Source organism: Pholcus phalangioides, unplaced genomic scaffold (genome assembly GCF_987345545.1).
Source record: "Pholcus phalangioides strain wild (caught in Gottingen) unplaced genomic scaffold, Ppha-v1.0 ptg000001l_1, whole genome shotgun sequence".
NCBI lineage: Eukaryota > Metazoa > Arthropoda > Arachnida > Araneae > Pholcidae > Pholcus > Pholcus phalangioides.
The window spans coordinates 21,972,175-21,989,368 of NW_028301594.1; the positions used below are offsets into that span (position 1 = coordinate 21,972,175).

At 35.1% G+C, this 17,194-nt stretch overlaps 1 protein-coding gene across 1 annotated transcript; it reads left to right on the forward strand.

The window, feature by feature from the left end:
- The first annotated feature begins 3,269 nt into the window (after nt 1-3,269).
- LOC149090065 (meiosis regulator and mRNA stability factor 1-like) lies at nt 3,270-12,725 on the forward strand. The gene is made up of 9 exons (XM_089232067.1): nt 3,270-3,386; nt 3,669-3,878; nt 6,556-6,752; nt 6,868-6,985; nt 10,601-10,752; nt 10,912-10,966; nt 11,111-11,179; nt 11,323-11,401; nt 12,357-12,725. Exons 2-8 carry the CDS (start codon nt 3,695-3,697, stop codon nt 11,385-11,387), a joined length of 840 nt encoding a protein of 279 aa, XP_089088193.1. The 5' UTR covers nt 3,270-3,386; nt 3,669-3,694; the 3' UTR covers nt 11,388-11,401; nt 12,357-12,725.
- The last annotated feature ends 4,469 nt before the right edge of the window (nt 12,726-17,194 follow it).

Consider the following 17,194-nt stretch of genomic DNA (forward strand, 5'->3'; position numbering starts at 1 on the left):
CTGCGTAAGCCTCTGTCGTAGTATAATTTTTTTTTTTACATTATAAATTTACTGAATCCCAGAAAAAATCTCTGTTCATTTGTCCGGTGTTAACGAACTGCAGTTCTCATTGATGAGCCAACGAGAACTGTAGTTTTTTACAAATTATCTGCGTGACCATATTAGGGTGACCATTAGATTAGGGTGACCATACGTCCCGGTATTTTCTGTTTTTTTTGGCCGTCTCGACTTTTTGACAAAAATGTTCCGGTTCTTCCCGTATTTTACACGAAGCCTACTTGAATATTATTCTTTATCGAAATCCACTGAGCTATAAGTAAACTTATACTTTATAAACTATACTTATAGCTCAGTGTTGAAATCAAAGATTGAAATTATTTTTCAACTCATAAATTATGTTATATAAGAAATTAGAATATAAATTTCCCACATTTGTCTTGATCAACTTTTTTTTTTCCGTGGAATTAATTTTAATCCACTGCATTTTGCAGTAATGCTTCATTTCCCGCTATTTTGACTTTCCCGTAACTTCAGCAAAATTTGTCGACTTTGTTCTGTTTTGGCGTCATTTTTGGTGATAATTGGCAATGTCCCGTATTTTCCCGTATTTGAAATCGCAATTTCCCGTATTTCTCTCGAAAAATATGGTCAGACTATGCGTGATAATTATCACATAGAAATCATGCCAACAAATATATCCGAAACGGAAGCATAACATTTATTTTTAAAGAAGGACGTATGGTCACAAACATTTTGTAATAATGAAACGAAATCATTTTTGTCGTCTGGTATTACTGAGGGCAATCAAGCTGTCAATGCTATATCACTCATCGCCATAAGACCGCTTGTGTACGAAAATAAAAGTGCCTTAACCTTTGTATCAATCCGCATCATGTATGAGATGCAGCCAATCTCGCCAAGCTTATCTCAGAAATCGTATATTATTTCTCTGTGTGTGTGCCTGATTATCAATACCTTCAGATCCGTAGTCGTTTCGATTCAGAAGTCGAGACGTTTTTATGGCCAGCAGTATTTAAGGGTTACTTGAGCCACGATTGCATAAAATTTTCTTGGGGAGGGGTGTATAAAAAAAAAGTCATACACATGATTGCATGTACATAAATGATGCGAAATACAATTATAAACGTGCTCTAAACCAGGGGTTCTTAACTTTTTGGGTTTCATGTACCCCCCCCCCCGCGTCAATAAAATAAATGTCAAATGGGACATTTGTATTAATTAAATAATTGTCAAGGAACAAATAACGTTTACTGAGGTTTCACTCCATAATGAAATATGGTTTAAATCAGAGATTTTAATTTATAATGAATGTAGTTTTAGTGAGGTTTTATTTTCTATAACAGTTTCCCAAACTTTATGTTTTATCACCCCTTCTTCAGAATTTTTTTCTCTCATCGCCCCCCCCCCTCCCCGCCAACTCCATCGTGCTCATAAGATTCTATGTTATAGCCGTAGCTTCTATCGTCCCCCGGACAATTCCACCGCCAGGGGCGTCGGAAGTATTTCGAACCTGTGGGTGCCCGTCTTGAGATTCACGTAGGAAATTTCGATTTTGAATCAATTCTGTGGGTGCTCGAAACCGCTCTACAAACTTCCGTGGGTGCTCGAGCACCCACAGCACCCCCGGCTCCGACGCCACTGTCCACCGCCCACTTTGGGAAACACTGCGCCGTAAATCTTAGTAAATATCGTTTTACTGAGATTTCGATCTATAATGACGTAGTTTTATTGAGGTTTCACTCTATAATGAAATAATTTTTCGTGAGGTTTCACTCTTTAATGGAATATCGTTTCAGTGAGGTTTCATTCTATAATCAAACATCGTTTTAGTGAGGTTTCACCACGTAACGAAATAGTGTTAGCGAGGTTTCACTGAGTAACGAAATGTATCGTTTTAGTGAGGTTTCACTGAGTGCATCGAAGCATAGAGAGCAACAGCCCTAAAAATCCTCAATCATTATACTTAACTCACAATTATAAATATAGATGACAGCACTAATTCACGCACACCACCGTATACGCACTCGGACTGTTTGGTACACACACACACTTCTGGAGCAACTTAATCGGTAGTTAATTGCCCATGGTGATAGACCGGAGTTGTGCATGGTTTAAAAGAAAGCGCTACACATAAAAAGCATTACACAGAAACCAACTTCACGTTAGACTCACATCACGTAAACGCACATTTCAACATGTACCAATTCGTGAGAAGTTCAGCAGAGGAATATGAACGAGGTGCATACGTGTAGTTTATATAGTGGTAGTAGCCTTATAACCATTACGGGTTCCGCGTGAATGTAGAGCCCAAGACTCCCTCAGAACGACCGAAATTGAATATTTTAGTGGGGAAAAAATGTTGAACGAAAATACCCTTACATGCTATCTTAATTTCTGTTGATTCAAAATTCTTTTTGTGAAGATAATTAACTCACAAATTTTGTGGAAGAATTTTCCTGCCCTCCTCCTCCTCCCTACTTTTGAAGGTCGGTCCTTCTACGTCTCAGCTTAGTTCATAAGCTGATACGGGCTCTTCGAAAGGGGGGGGGGGGAGAAGCAGATTTTCGAAACCCACTCTTCTGCCTATGCTAATGATAAATTTTTTTGGGGAAAATGAAATGGAGGCGGTCGCTGCTCCCCCGTATCCAACTATGGCTTAGTATAAAGGAAAATATGGATTTAGTCATAATCATGCCCGTAGCCAGAAATTTCTTTCAGGGGAGTGATGTCGTATCACTTTGGCCATCCTTTTTCTCTTTTTCGGTCATTTTCTTACATTTCCACCCCCCCCCCGCTACGGCCTTATCGTGCTACTGATCAGTTCTGTGAAAGAACTTAAAAACTTGAAAAAAAAAAAAGATTTCTTTTAAAAATGAAATAAATATCGTACACAGCTAAATAAATAAGGAGAAAAAAAAAATTGAGAAACGAAACTAATGCGTGTGATTTGGCTAAGTTGGCAAAAACAGTTTTAAATTCGACGCCAAGTGTAAAAAATACTGGTATTTTTCTCAACTTTACATCTTTCAAAATAAATATTTCTTAAAATTTGTTTTTAATTTCAATTTCTAACAATAATCTTTAAAGATATTTGAATATATTAAAAAAAGGAAGATATTTGTCAGAATTTTTTTTCAATATATATTCAAATATCTTTGAAGTTGAAGAACTACATTTTTCAGCGGCATTATACTGCGTTCATAGTTTCTCTTGTGGTCTTCTGGAAAATGGGTTGATTTAAATTCGCGCCACTCGGTCAGTGTCGGATTCCCGCCTTGACGGACAAGCACGTTTTGATGAGAGCGGAGTAGAATTTGTACAGAAGTAGTATTTGTGAAGTCAAAATCGAGGAAATATATGATAAAGTAGGAAAATTGTTCTTTATATATTATATATGAATATATATTGATTTTTAAAGATAGGTATTTAACTTCTGTTACGTTTTAACTAGGTTTTTTTTTTTGTGTTTAGATTTTAACGATTGTTTCAGATTGAGAACCTTGATGGAAAAAGAAACGAGTGGACCGTTCGTTTCTGTTTCATTTTATGTTTGAATAGTTTGAAATTGTTTAAGGGTGTTTAGCTTAATTTGCTTTGTTTTGCATAATTTTTTTTTTAAATTTTGTTTTTTGCTAATCAAATTCCAGGTGAAAGATAGAGTTCGTCACGAGCGATGAGCGAGAAGATGGATGTTCAACTGACAGATATAGACACCCGATTGCTACATCTCGAAAAATCAATGGAGCTTAATGCTGTCAGATTGCTAGAAACGGAACGTGAAAAACAACATTTGCTGATGCGGGTGACATCCTTGGAGAATGAACTTACAGATATTAAGAAACAGATATCCCGCCCAGGTTAGCGTTTCTTTTTTTTCGTTTCGAATATTTTTCCATGTTTTTAATCATTAAAGACCTACCAACTCTCCTGATTTAGGCGGGAGACCCTTTATCTTTCACATTTCCAGCGGAGGATTTCTCACCTTTCAAACTTTATCAGCTTTTCCAACAAATTTTTTCCTATCCCCGGGATGTGGATTAAACTAAATTTTGGAATTGTATTACAGAAAAGTCAGTGTAGAAAATTTCTACTCATTTTATTAGTTTTGATATGGATCAATGAAGCTAGTGTGCTCTTATTGGCTTAAAGTAAAAATCATCCCCATTAAAAGTTAAAGTGTGGTGAGTGCAAGGTTTCTCGATTCACTCCATGTACATCCAAAGGGTCATTCAGCATCAACTAAATGAAAAACGTTCTATTAGCACGATTGTTTCTTGCACAATTGATACATTCATTTATTACGTGTTTCTGACTTGCATGATGTTGCTTAATAAAAGTTTTTTATTTTTTCAGATTTAATGAGTTTTGGTAAAAACGAGCAAACATTAGACTTTCTCATTAAAATTTCATGTCCACATAGTCATTGTTGGCACAATATCTATTATTTGAAAATCGCAATTAGGGGCATAGAATTCGATGCTTTATACAAAAACTGAATTTTTTTTTTATCAGGGAAACCCTAGTGCCCCATTGTAATGCATTGAAAATTCTCAGTGCAGTTACAAGTTTAGCTCCCTATATTTTTCTATGCATAAAATCTAGTAGTACTAGAACAGCTGTCTTTCTGCACTGTATCTAAGGATTAGGATAGTCGTTTATATTTACCAAATCTTATATATTTCTTTTTTAATCAACAATTTTACCACACTTCAAAAACGTGCATAACATACTAGGTTACTTTTACTTCGATATCATTTGAAGTTAAATAGAAGAAAAATGAAATTTAAATTTTGTGATTCAAATCAATGATTTAAAAAAAAAAAAATCAAGCTGATTTAAATCAGTGTACCCTGCTTGTGAACAGTGATTTGGGGAACCCACCAAAGATCTGAGCCTAAGAACTCTGCTGCCAGATGTGGGGGAAATGATGGAAAGTGGGGTGTTACTGGTCCATCAATGTCAAAAAGCAGTGCTTTTCGACTGTTCTATTTTTTTTGTCCTCTTTTCATGAGAAAGTCGTTCATATTCCATTGTCCCTGGCACACATAGCATTTATATTTTATTAATGTGAAATACTTATTGGATGTTTTGGGGATCATCTATTGATCTATCACTTGTGTGTCTATGTAATGGAACAAGGAAAAAAAAGTGCATAGGTGTATGCAGAATTTCCCCGGGGGGGGGTTTCCAAAGTGTTTTCCCCTCTGAAGGAAGCGGGGTTACGTTTCTTTCTCTGCAAAATAACACTCTTGGCGCAAGGGGTGGGGGTTATAACCCCCAATCCCCTCCTTTGCGTACATTAAGGTATAAACGAACAGCATTATCATGCTAAATCGTTGACCAAATGTGAAGAAAATTGTCTTATAACTAAGAGAAACGTTTAAGTGGGAGATCACCATAAGGCAGCGAAACCTCGCTACAAGAATACTCAGTATAACGATAAATGCCTATACAACTATATCTGAGCCTTGTTTGGAAATGTCTATATTCTAACATGAAGCTTCTGCCCCTCGATATAACGCTAATCCATCCACAACAATATATTTTATTAGTCCTCAGAGTAGGTTATATTTAGGTTTTACTGTAATTAGAAGTTGTAAGCTTCAAAACGGTATTCTGATTATTAAGATCTGTGCTCTTGAAATCAAAAAAAAGTTTTCTCTTCCACTAACTACGATTTCATGCGGTGAGACTTTTAAGGACCCATCATGAAACGGTAATTTGAGGTGCTTAACTACCGGTAGTTGAAGCGAAGCAACCCTTAACTTTAGCTTTTGAACCGGTATAGTAATTCAGATTCTAGTTCTTAAGGACTGCAGAGATAGTTCAGCCGTTTTTGTGTGCCCACAAGACTACTACTGCAACTCTTAACATTACAAATATATCTCCAAATATATCGCAAAACCTTTTCTAATGGCAAAAATGCAGTTTCTTTTTTAAGTTATCATATACACAAGGGAATAAAATTTCCTTTTTATACCCTGTGTGCTAAAATTTCCCCCCCTTTTTTTATAAAATTTTTAAATACCAAAAAAAAAAAAAAAAAAAAGCATAAAAGAAATAATCTCTTAACCACACCCTCAATCATTAGTTATAAAAGCCACATATTTCAAAGTCGAATATATCTGTATATATTGTATTTGATAATTTTTTTTGCATGTTACTATTTTGGAACAGGTTCTAAATTCCACTGATTGGAAGTTTTAGAACGCAGGGATTGTAAAAAGTTAATTTTTCATTTTTTTATGTATATGGCTCCTCAAAAAATTATATTTTAAGAAACTGCATGTCATTTAAAGGAATTTTATGATTGGAGGTATACTTTTAATCTCAACAAAGCTGCAAAGATAGTCCTGACAAACGATTGAAAACAAAATGCATCAGCAAAAATAAAAAACAATTTGAATAAACCTGTGTAAAAAAATATTGCCTCACCAATAGGTACATAATTTACCAGCCTTTGGTATTTTTATAGCTAAATCCAAACAAATTTCGTAATGATGATTTTAGCAAAATCTTATGTATTTATTTTAGGACCTATCCCACGTGGGATATTTTGGGACCTTGAAAATATCGAGGTCCCCAAAAGGTTCCGAAAAAACCCAGGAAGGCTACTTCAGAAGATCAGAGCAAGTCTTGATCAACCCGGCTTTAGAATTGCAGAATATGTGGCAGTTATGAATTTTGACATACAAAGAAACCAGATCATCAAGCACGCTCTGGCTGAATTTGTAATTCTTTTTAAATATTCTTTTCTTATCGCTGAATTTGTTTTAAAATGATGTTTAAAACCTGATTCTATCCACTACCCCTGCCATTTAAATTTTTTTTATTTTGATGTGTTAGCTTGACCCCATACAAACGCACTGGTCAGTGCCTGAAAGTTCTGATGCGAAAATTGTGTCGGTGATGAAAAAGTTCCATGAAAATCTTGGTCCCAAGTGTTCGATAGTTTTAATATCAGGTATATATTATTTGTATGGATTGCATGCAGGGTTGGTAAAAAACCAAAAAACCGGATTTTTTTTTTGTTTTAAATAGTATTAACATTAAAAAAGATTAAAAAAGATTGATAAAATTTCTGAAAAATCATTCAAACTTCTAATAATTAATTAAAATAAAATGTTTATTAATGTAATTAACACTTCCCATATTAATTAATCAATAAATATTTCTTACATTTTAACAAAAACCAACTTTTGCAATTTAATTATTTTTTGCTTAACTCAATGGATTACTGTGTGTTTGAAAATTCTTTTAATGTTATTATTAATTATATATATAAAGGTTTTTCTCCAGTTACTTTCAGTATACTTAATTAGGAAGCTATTTTGCAAAAACTAATAAAAATAAGGTGAATATAATGTATTTAATGAAGCATAAATAATGCAGATTAATTAGCAATGATTTACGTTATACAGTTCAGGGTGATTATAACTAAGGTTCTGATTTCAAAACACTGTAAAAAAGAATGATTGTCAGAATAATTTGAAAATCGACATGAATATTCCTGAAAAAATGCAATTGTATTTGGTAAAGGGGAAAAAAATACTTCAAAATGTGAAATTAATGACATCATCCAACATGTGGGAAATTTGCTCGAAGAATGGAAACAATACCCAGCCATGGCAAAATGATAATTATAGTATTGCAAGATTTCATAATTCATGGAAACATCGCAAAAAACGAAGTAATTGAACAAATAACTACAACTTAAGAAATGTTAAATATGTTGTCCACTGTGTTCTGGCTATGAGGTGAAAGCACAAAAATTCTGTTCAACAACAGATCAGAGTATGCCATAGTCATGATGTCATAGCTGCCAAGTCTCCTTAATTTTTCGGGAATCTCCCGAACTTTAGCTTCATTGCTCGACCTCCCGAAAAGTTCTTCAATCTCCCGAATTTTTACGAAAATCACAAAAATCCCTAATTGTCCCTAAAAATTTCCTACTTCATTAAAAAAAATCCCCGCTTATGAAAACAATCCCTAAGGAATTTCTTGTGGAGCATGAGGCCTCTTTTTTTTTTTCCTTTCGAAATGACGTCACACGTCGTAAATGGGGAAATTCCCTTTTTAAGTAAGTTTTACAAACCCTCTGATGGTAACAAGGAAGTTGTTTGTCTTATCGTGCAGGGAAATGGCTTAGCAGCCAATAGTCCTGGATAATAATTGAAGATTATAGTGACGCGCATATGGTCAAAATTTCTTTTGTTGAAGTTACGTACGGGCGATATAACAAAGCATGAATACTGATAAGCAAAAACATATTTAATCATTTTAAAGATACTTATTCCGATGAATTTCCTTTCATCAAAAGTTCCAGAAGAGGTCCGACTTTTCCTTTTTGTACAAGTTGTGTTACGGACATAAACATCGGTCATGGAAAGACTGCCATCATCACCCATGTGAAATCAAAAAACATCAAACAAGTGTCACAAAAAGTCAGTGTTCTTCAAAAATTGACGGTTTTTTTCCCTTCATCTTCCGATGATTTTCGGGTCATTCGCGCAATGTTTGTTCACTGCGTTTCTGATTGAACACAATATTTATTTTTACATCATTGCAGTTTTGGCCTCCAATTTCACTTGTTTTTTGCGTAGGAATTTTATTCCCAAGGGTTTACTTCCATGTGTGTAAAATCCCTATTTTAATTTGACTTCAGTTTTTGAGTAGGGATTTTATTCCCTACGCTTTAACTTTTATGTTTGAAAGTCCCTATTGTATTTATTAGGGAGTGGTTTTAGCATAAAATACAGATTTACGCGAAAATCCCCCGAATTTTCATGTTTAAAAGTTGGCAGCTATGTGATGTGGATGTGCTTGCAATTCAGCTTTATTAAACCAAACGCACCCCAACGTTAATTTTCCTGAGGAACTTCTAACATATAGGGGATGTGCTGGAGATTGCAATTCATCAAAGTTTGCAATCTGACCACTGTTTATAACATTTTGAGGTACCCCCACAGCCAGAAGTTTCAAGGGTTAAGGTGCATCCTGTCAAAATGGGTCTTCAGCAGCTGCTTTGCTGGTATGGCAATGTGCATCTTGATAGAAGTTCTATCCACACACTGATGCTGTGGAAGTGCCAAAATGATGTGGTTGCACAAAATAGATTATATTGCTGGCCAAGTACAGCATCATCTACTTGCACATTTTGTACTTTTTTTTCCTTTTGCGAAAGAAACTTCCTTTGCTTCAGGAATATCCATGCAAATTTTCAAGTCATTCTGACCAGTAGTTCTTATTGAATAGTTTTGGAATCAAAACTTCAAATTATAATCACCCTGTATATAGCTGATTATTTTTCATAAATCTGTTACTACTATACAGTAGAATCTTGATTGACTGAGCTTAACAGTGAAAGTATAAAAAAAAAACTATTGAATATTAAGACTGGGAGAAGAGGTGTACTACTTCTTATGGGAATGAAAATGTATGTGAGGTAATGTAACTACTAGTACACTAGTCTTTGTCCTTTAAGGACAGCTGGTCTTTATTGGATTATAGGACCACCTGCCCCTAGCATGATGGTGTCACTACTGCTGCTGCTGCTTCTTTGTGAAGAGAAAAAAAAACCTGAGATACAAATACAGCGCCACAACAGGCAAAATGCCCAACGAGGTGGCTGAGAAAAAGATGCCCATACAATTATGGATGTCATATATTTCAAAAATACAGCAACCCAATAAAAAACTAAAACTATACTGATCCTCGTATTAAAATTTTGATAGTGGCACATATATCACATGGAGGTGTACCCAAAAATAATTAAAATAACCAGAATCGCCTTACGGTATGAGGATCACCTGTAGTATGCTGTTCTCCCACTAAGTAAAGCTACTCCTGCTGAGCCAATGTGCCAAGCAGAGTTGCCATGGGAGCAATAATACTCTACTACATTTAGATGTGTGATGCAATCCTTATTCATGAATTTGCTAGGTGCTGCTATGATGCTTCTGATATTGCTAAAAAGATATAGAGCATCAGAATGTAGCCAAAGGTTAAAAAATGTGAGAATGAGAAATTTTGGCTTTTGCTTATAACTTTAAATAACTAAGACACTTCATATGAAAAATATATATATGTTCTGGCCACTTTTATGAGACTTTTTGAAAAAAAAAGACTTATAAAATCTTATGTCATTTAAAGATATACCATCAGAATGTACCCCAATGATATAAAATGTGGAAAAAATGAAATATTTTGGCTAATAATGAACCAATATGATATTTTTCAAGGAAAAAAAATATTTAGGCCACTTTTGATTTTTTTTAAAAAACCACTGTTTAAACCAAACAACTCTGATTGCATGATATGTAATGTCATGCTCATATATATGCCTCACATATTCACTGTTATGATTGAATATGTGAGGAAAAAATCTAAGAAATGACTCCAATGGTTTATGTATACTGAAGTTACTGAAAGAAAATTTTCTTGCGATAGTTTTAACACCGAAAAAGGGGGGGGGGAAGGTGTAATAAAAAAATTTAGATCTTATTTTAGCTCTATATATATATATATATACATACATATATATATCTTATGCTTTACTTTATATTCCACTTTGCATTAGCTGATAATGGTTTCAGCGAACCATTAGAAGAGATGAAAAAAACCGGTGCAGAAATTATCGTGATGTACCGCAGGACTTGTGGATCAGTTCTTCGCCGTGCAGCTGACGAAACCATTGACTTACAGGAACTAATGCAGTTATTGCCTGCAATGGTAAAACGCGAGAATTTTTCTTGTCCCCAATTTTGTATTTGAATGAATGCCGTAATGAATACAACAGTTTATACATTTCATTTTATATATATTCCATCATATGGAGAAACCAATTGTTTTTTTTTTTTTTCTTTCAATCCTCCTTTGATAAATATATAGGTAGGGGAAGAAGATTACAGCTCAGACAGTTCTGCTGCAGGACTTGAGATTGAAGGTTTGTTATGAATATTTCACGTTGATGTCTTTTCATTTTCTATCATTTATTCATTTTTGTTTTTTTAAATCTTGAAGTGAATGAAATAATATATATATAAAAAAAAAAATCAATGTTTTTATCATAATGTTTTTCAATGCATAGATGACGACGAGCAGGCACCACCTCCAAATGAGCCTACACCAGCAGCAGCTGTTGATCCACCAGATTTAGGTGTGTTTCCTCATAATTTAATTACATCATACTTCAGTTTTGCTCTGAACGAGGAAAAAATGAGATTATTGTGTTTTTTTAATTGAATTAAAAAAATTACAGTTGATACTCAGTTTGAAATGGTATGTTTATTTCAACTTTAGGTGAAGAAGTTGGGGATGAAGACCATGTTACTGCAGAGAGTGCTAAAAAAAGAAAAAAAAAATAATTTTTCTCATAAAAGTGAGTTTTCCAAAATCTTGTGAAATAATTATGCTTTTGCACTTGATTTCTTCCCTCAGATTTAAAGTGATATTTGATTAATATTGATTATTTTCTCCCGACTACGAAAATTCAATTTCTCAGTATATTTTTTGAGGCCGAAAAAATACCATCTCTTCATACAAAATGCCAATTGGGGTGAAAATTGAGACTCCTGTAGTTAAGGGAGGCTGCCATGACTCCACTCAGCGCTTCACACTACTAATGCATGTTAAAAGGAATAGAAGTGTCTCTCTGGTGTATTGGTTAGCACACTTTCCTGGTATGCAATGGGAACTTGGTTCGATTCTTGGAGGAGACAACTTTTCTTTCCAAATATCAGCTTCCCCACATAACTTTCAGAAAATTCAGTTGTTCAGTAGAAAACCAGTATTTGCATTTAAAAATTTTCAAACGTGGTTGACAAATTAGTCTTAAGGGTGATAAAATTTTCTGATTTCATTATGAAACATCTTTTAACATGGGAAAAAATAAAAGGAAACATAATTTAGGAAATATTTGAATGAAACAACATGCTTGGCTCCTTAATGAGTTGAAAACATAGTTAGAAAACAGAGACAAAAAGAAAATGCAGCTTTTTGAAATCAAGACCCACAGTTTGATTTTTACACATTTAAATTTTTCTACACATTTAAATCTTAATCTAAAACTCTACAGTCAAGAGTTGATTTTGCTAATTACTTCAGAACACTTTAATCAAGGTCAAAGTATTCCTTGCCTTAAATGCATTATGTGGGAGCGGAATTTAAAAATTTTGAGTGTCAATACTCTCAATTAAAATGCTAATAATTCTTGTGAATGAGAGTTTATTTTCTAAATAGTACGTAATTTTTGTTAGACGTGCAGTAGGCTAACCATCTTAATTGATTGCAAGCATACATTTGACTGATATTAACACTTCACTTTATTTCTGCAGGTCTACTGATGAATAGGAAATAGCCAAGGCTGATAAAATTATTTTGCTGAGAACCCAAGTTATGCAAATAATTATCATGAAGCATCAACATCTACAGAAAAATATTTAATATGTGGACTTCACCATGACTGTTTATTTTTGTCTTTTCATTTAATTTTTTTTTTTTTTTTTTTTTTTACTCACATGCTGCGAGAAATCCAGTCCTGTCAAAACTGTTATATTGTCTCTGTTCAACACATTGAAAAATTTTAAAATTTTCCTTTATAAATGTAAATGATAAGTAGAGATTTGTCAAGTAGAGATCAGAATTGGTTGTCAATAGCTTGTAAGCAAAGGTGGTAAAGTTCTTTTATTAAACACGAAAAATGCTTTCAATAAGTGTATCAGTTACATTCGAGTGAACGATATTCACTCAGCCTTATTGGTCACTTTTTTTCAAGTTTTGTAAAAGATAGATGCTTTTGTAAAGATAGAGAACTTTTGTGTAGCCTTTGGAAAAAACAGGCTTAGGTTAATGAAGTGGAAGGCCCAGTCCAGAAAATTGGGTTTGTGCAGTGCTGGCTGTAGGAAGTTAACTAAGATGCTGGACAATTGCCTGTATGTAGTAGGCAATCTTCCAGCGTCTAAAACCCACACAGACTGCAGTTCGTTTGGTAGCTTCTGAAAAGTGTGTGACAGCATGTTTAGCAGAGGTTCTTAACCTTTTGTGTTCCCGACACTTCCCTTTATGTAATGAGGACTTTTCAGAAAAATATTTCTCTTAAGTTATGATGTAGAAGCAATGTTAATTGTTTTTTCATTCATGCTCACAGATCCCCTACTCTGAGGTAGCAGTACAATGTACCTCTTTTGTTGCCACTCGGTACAAATAATGGAAGCTTCTTACATTTTACTGTAATTGAACTACTCCAATTTGATAAAGTACTGAGCAGTTTTTTGAGGTGATCTTAAAAACGAAAATTTGTTATATTCAGAGTATCGTTGTATTGAGGTATCACTGAACACACACACACGTGTCATGTATTTCTGTGTTCAAAAGATTTTTGTATTAGAATAATTTCCATCCACTTTTTCTCACTCAGGTTACAGCAGTGGTTCAGAGCATGTTGTAGCTCCCAAAAGTATCTCCAAATCTTTCTAAATTGCAATGCGGTGAGATATTAATAGTGGAGGTGTATTTACATTGGGGGGGGGGGGGGGAACTTAATGGGCTGGACTAAACAAATCTCAGGCGCAAGTTGCCACGACAACTAAAAAATGGGTATTGATGCCTGAAATTTTCTTTGTGGTTACTAAATTGCAAGCTGAGAGCAGCATATCTGCCGACATGAAAGAGGGTTACTATGCCTTTAAAAGTCAAAAGAAGCATTATTTTGGAACCTTTTTCTTCTCGCTCACACCCTTTTCTTTTGGCACCTGAAGTTTTTTGTAATTTGTCCAGCCCTGGCCTTGGGTAGCAAGTTCAGAGGGGCAGTAAATTTGTAGAATGGGAAAGGGGTAGCAAGATTTCTATAGCCCACAGGTGGTTAAACCATAAATATGTCTGCTTAGGAACTAGGTCAGTGAGTGATGAAACAAGTGACTTAGAGAGTTTGCAAGGCATGTGAGTGATCAAAACAGTGCCCTAGGGAGTAAGGGACTAGTTCAGTGAACGACTGAAAGAAAGATCTAGAGCACGGGTGGCCAACTGTTGGCCCGCGACAAGATGAAAAAACATTTTTAAATTAGTTTTGAATGATGAAATTGTGATTAATGTAGAAAACAAATTATTTGATTTGACAAAAGCAATTTATATTTTCAACACACAAACACAAAACCTCTTTAAATACACAGACAGGTCACACAAGTGATGTCAAAAACCTACTGTGAGAGTTATGGAAAGAGCAGTAACAGATTTTTTTTACAGTCATTGGAGGTCGGTGATAGTAATTTCTTGCAAAAAAATATCCCTCAAAAATTTTCCCTTTAAGTAAGTTTTTCCATAAAAATTAAAAACTAATGTGCCGTCTTCTTATTGGTCGAAACATTAGGTGCCAATTCCCAGGCTTGAAAAATCTAGTTTATTACGTGATGAAATATTTCGGCTGTATTAATAATTTATTAATTTTCCCGTAGAATTCATTTTAATCCAATGATTTGTAGTAGTGCTTCATTTCCCACCATTTGCGATTTTAGCAGTAATTAGCAACTTTGCTCACTTTAGGCATAATATTTGGCAACAAATGCCGATTTTCTGTACTTGAAATCCTAATCTCCCAATATTTTTCTGAGGAAACATGGTCAGCCTCAGATTGCAGAGACTGAAAGAATATTTCTTTAAGGAATTTTCATTCAAACAAATCATAGTTTTAGGAATATTTCTATATATATATATATATTGTAAGCCGCCTGGCAGTCAAGTGGTTAGAGAGCTAGCCTCTCACTGTGCAGGACTGGGTTCGAATCCCAGTTCGGGCACGGATGTTTACTAATACTAACAAATTCCCTGGACGGATCATGTGGATCCCTTGGGAATACGTGTGAAATTACATTATATATTTAAAAAAATCAGAAGAATCTGTTTTCTAACTGAAAGATGTTAATGAGGCTAAAAATTCCGAAGCATTGGCTCCTATGGTAAAAATATTGTCAAGTATTTAGTTGGAAAAAAAAAAACTAGAAACGCATTGCACGAAATTCAGAAAACAAATTTCAAAATATATTTTTTTGTTTGAACTTTATTTTACAGTCTTATGGAGTGAATGAATCTCCCAACTTTGAAAGAAAATTGGAAAAATTCTAGCCAGTGAAGCAGCTATCAAGAGACCAAGTTCACCACTAAACTACTAATATATGTGTAATCATAATGACTGGGGAGGCTTTTACCCCAGAAATGAGTTCAATTAATAATTCGTATTTAATTAGAGCTTAGTCAATAAATCCCATCAAAATGTTTGGGTCTCCAATGCTATAGCAATCAACCAACTGGGTGCGGCTTATATGCCAGAGTTCTCTTCCCTCGTGAATGCAGCTTTTATACAGGAGTTTTGTCACTGGTGCGGCCCGCGACCCTTACCATTATTTCAGCCCTTGACCAGAAGCTGGCCACCACTGATCAATTTTGCAAGCATGTGAGTGAATTATAGAGAAAAGGAATAGGTTGGTGAGTGGTTAAAAGTACAATAATACAATTTTTTTTATCGAGAATACAATGCAATAATTTCATAAAAAATACATTGCCATAAAGTAAACATCACACACAATATGATGTTTACAAATTTACCTAACTTACTGTAAATGATGAGAGAGAACTAACCTTTAGGACGATGCAAACGGACTCACTGTTGTCTGCTCAAGTCAGTTTTCTTCATTTTATGTGACTAAAAAAAGCCTATCCAATGGCACTGGCGTTTGTTCCCTTTTTAATATTTCTCGGAAATGGGAACTGCATTGTCATTGGACATATTGCTCGCAGTCTGCTACAGCTTTATTTGTGTGGTTCTCTATAAAATTTTGCATCGAGAGAGAGATTCCGACACATTCTATACTTCTCTCTATTCTCATTTGAAGTGAGACACATCTCATTCCTCAGACAAGGAACTCTCCATAAGCTTGTTGTATGCAATGGAGCTCCACCAGTTCCTCCATGGTCAACTTCTGGCTTCCGCCTGGTTCTTAAAAGTCATCCTCATGCACCCCCAGTCCACTGGTCTTCCCTCAAGGAAGCACAACCTCTTCAACTAATGTTGGCTCGTATTCATGAGCTATCCCTCTCACACACAGTCCCATTCAATAATGCAATCGGCTGCTTTCTTCAGAAAAAAAACACTTCAAGCACATGTCTTTCCGGCAGCGGTTCTCAACCTTTTTGACTTACATCTTATTTAAGCTATCATTTCTATGGTGAAGTGAAAGAAATCATAGATAGGTAAATAGGACAATGCCTTTGTTTGTGGCTCTCTTTTTATTCAAAATTTACCTATTTTATTGTCCTAGAATGAAAGGGACCCCCCGAGAAGAGCACAGAGCCCTTAGGATGCTACGGAGCACAGGTTAACCAGTCAACTGTCCAATTAATTTCTCCGAGCGTTACCCGCAGTGCCCACTTTTTTTTTGAAGATGCGCGCGCTTTTTCCCTTTTTTTTTCTTTTCTTGGAAGTTTGAAATATTAAAATATTTTTTTATAGCTCGAATGTGTCGAGACATAATATGACACCCCCAAAAGTGGGGAGGGGCGGTCATAATGTCCTGTGACTAAAAGAAATGCTGTTGATGGATTTATGTGGAACCATAGTAGTTGAACCTTTGCTAAAAGATACATGAGTAATAAAACAGATGCATCTTCGCAAGGGAGTTGGAAATTGAAACAAAAACGATGGGGATGCAGCTTTGCAGAACATGACAAAGATAATAGTAATAATAATCTCAGACCTTGAAATATAATTGCCAACTCCATCTAGTGATGAGATAATAAAGTAGAAGGATGGCTGTACAGAGATGGCAGCACATGTATGACAAATTATTTCGTCATATCTGTAAAAAAGGCCGAAAAAAGTCTGCGCGCCGGCAAATGCCGTCGTAGGCACCAACATTACGTATGGCAGCGACGGCAAACGCCGTCGTAACCACTTGACTGGTTAAGAACCTCCTGCAATACTACATATAATCTTGTATTGTAGTCTCACTCATGTTAATTTTTTTGGGTGAGGCACGCTAAACCCCTCCTCACCAGATTATGGCCTGCCACTGTCTCAATGGAGATATCAGCAGGTGGTCCAAAACTTGGGCCATGGTGGAAAATGTGTAAGTATTGTGAACCTAACGTGTTTTTATGTAATGCTTGTTATACTGCTACCACC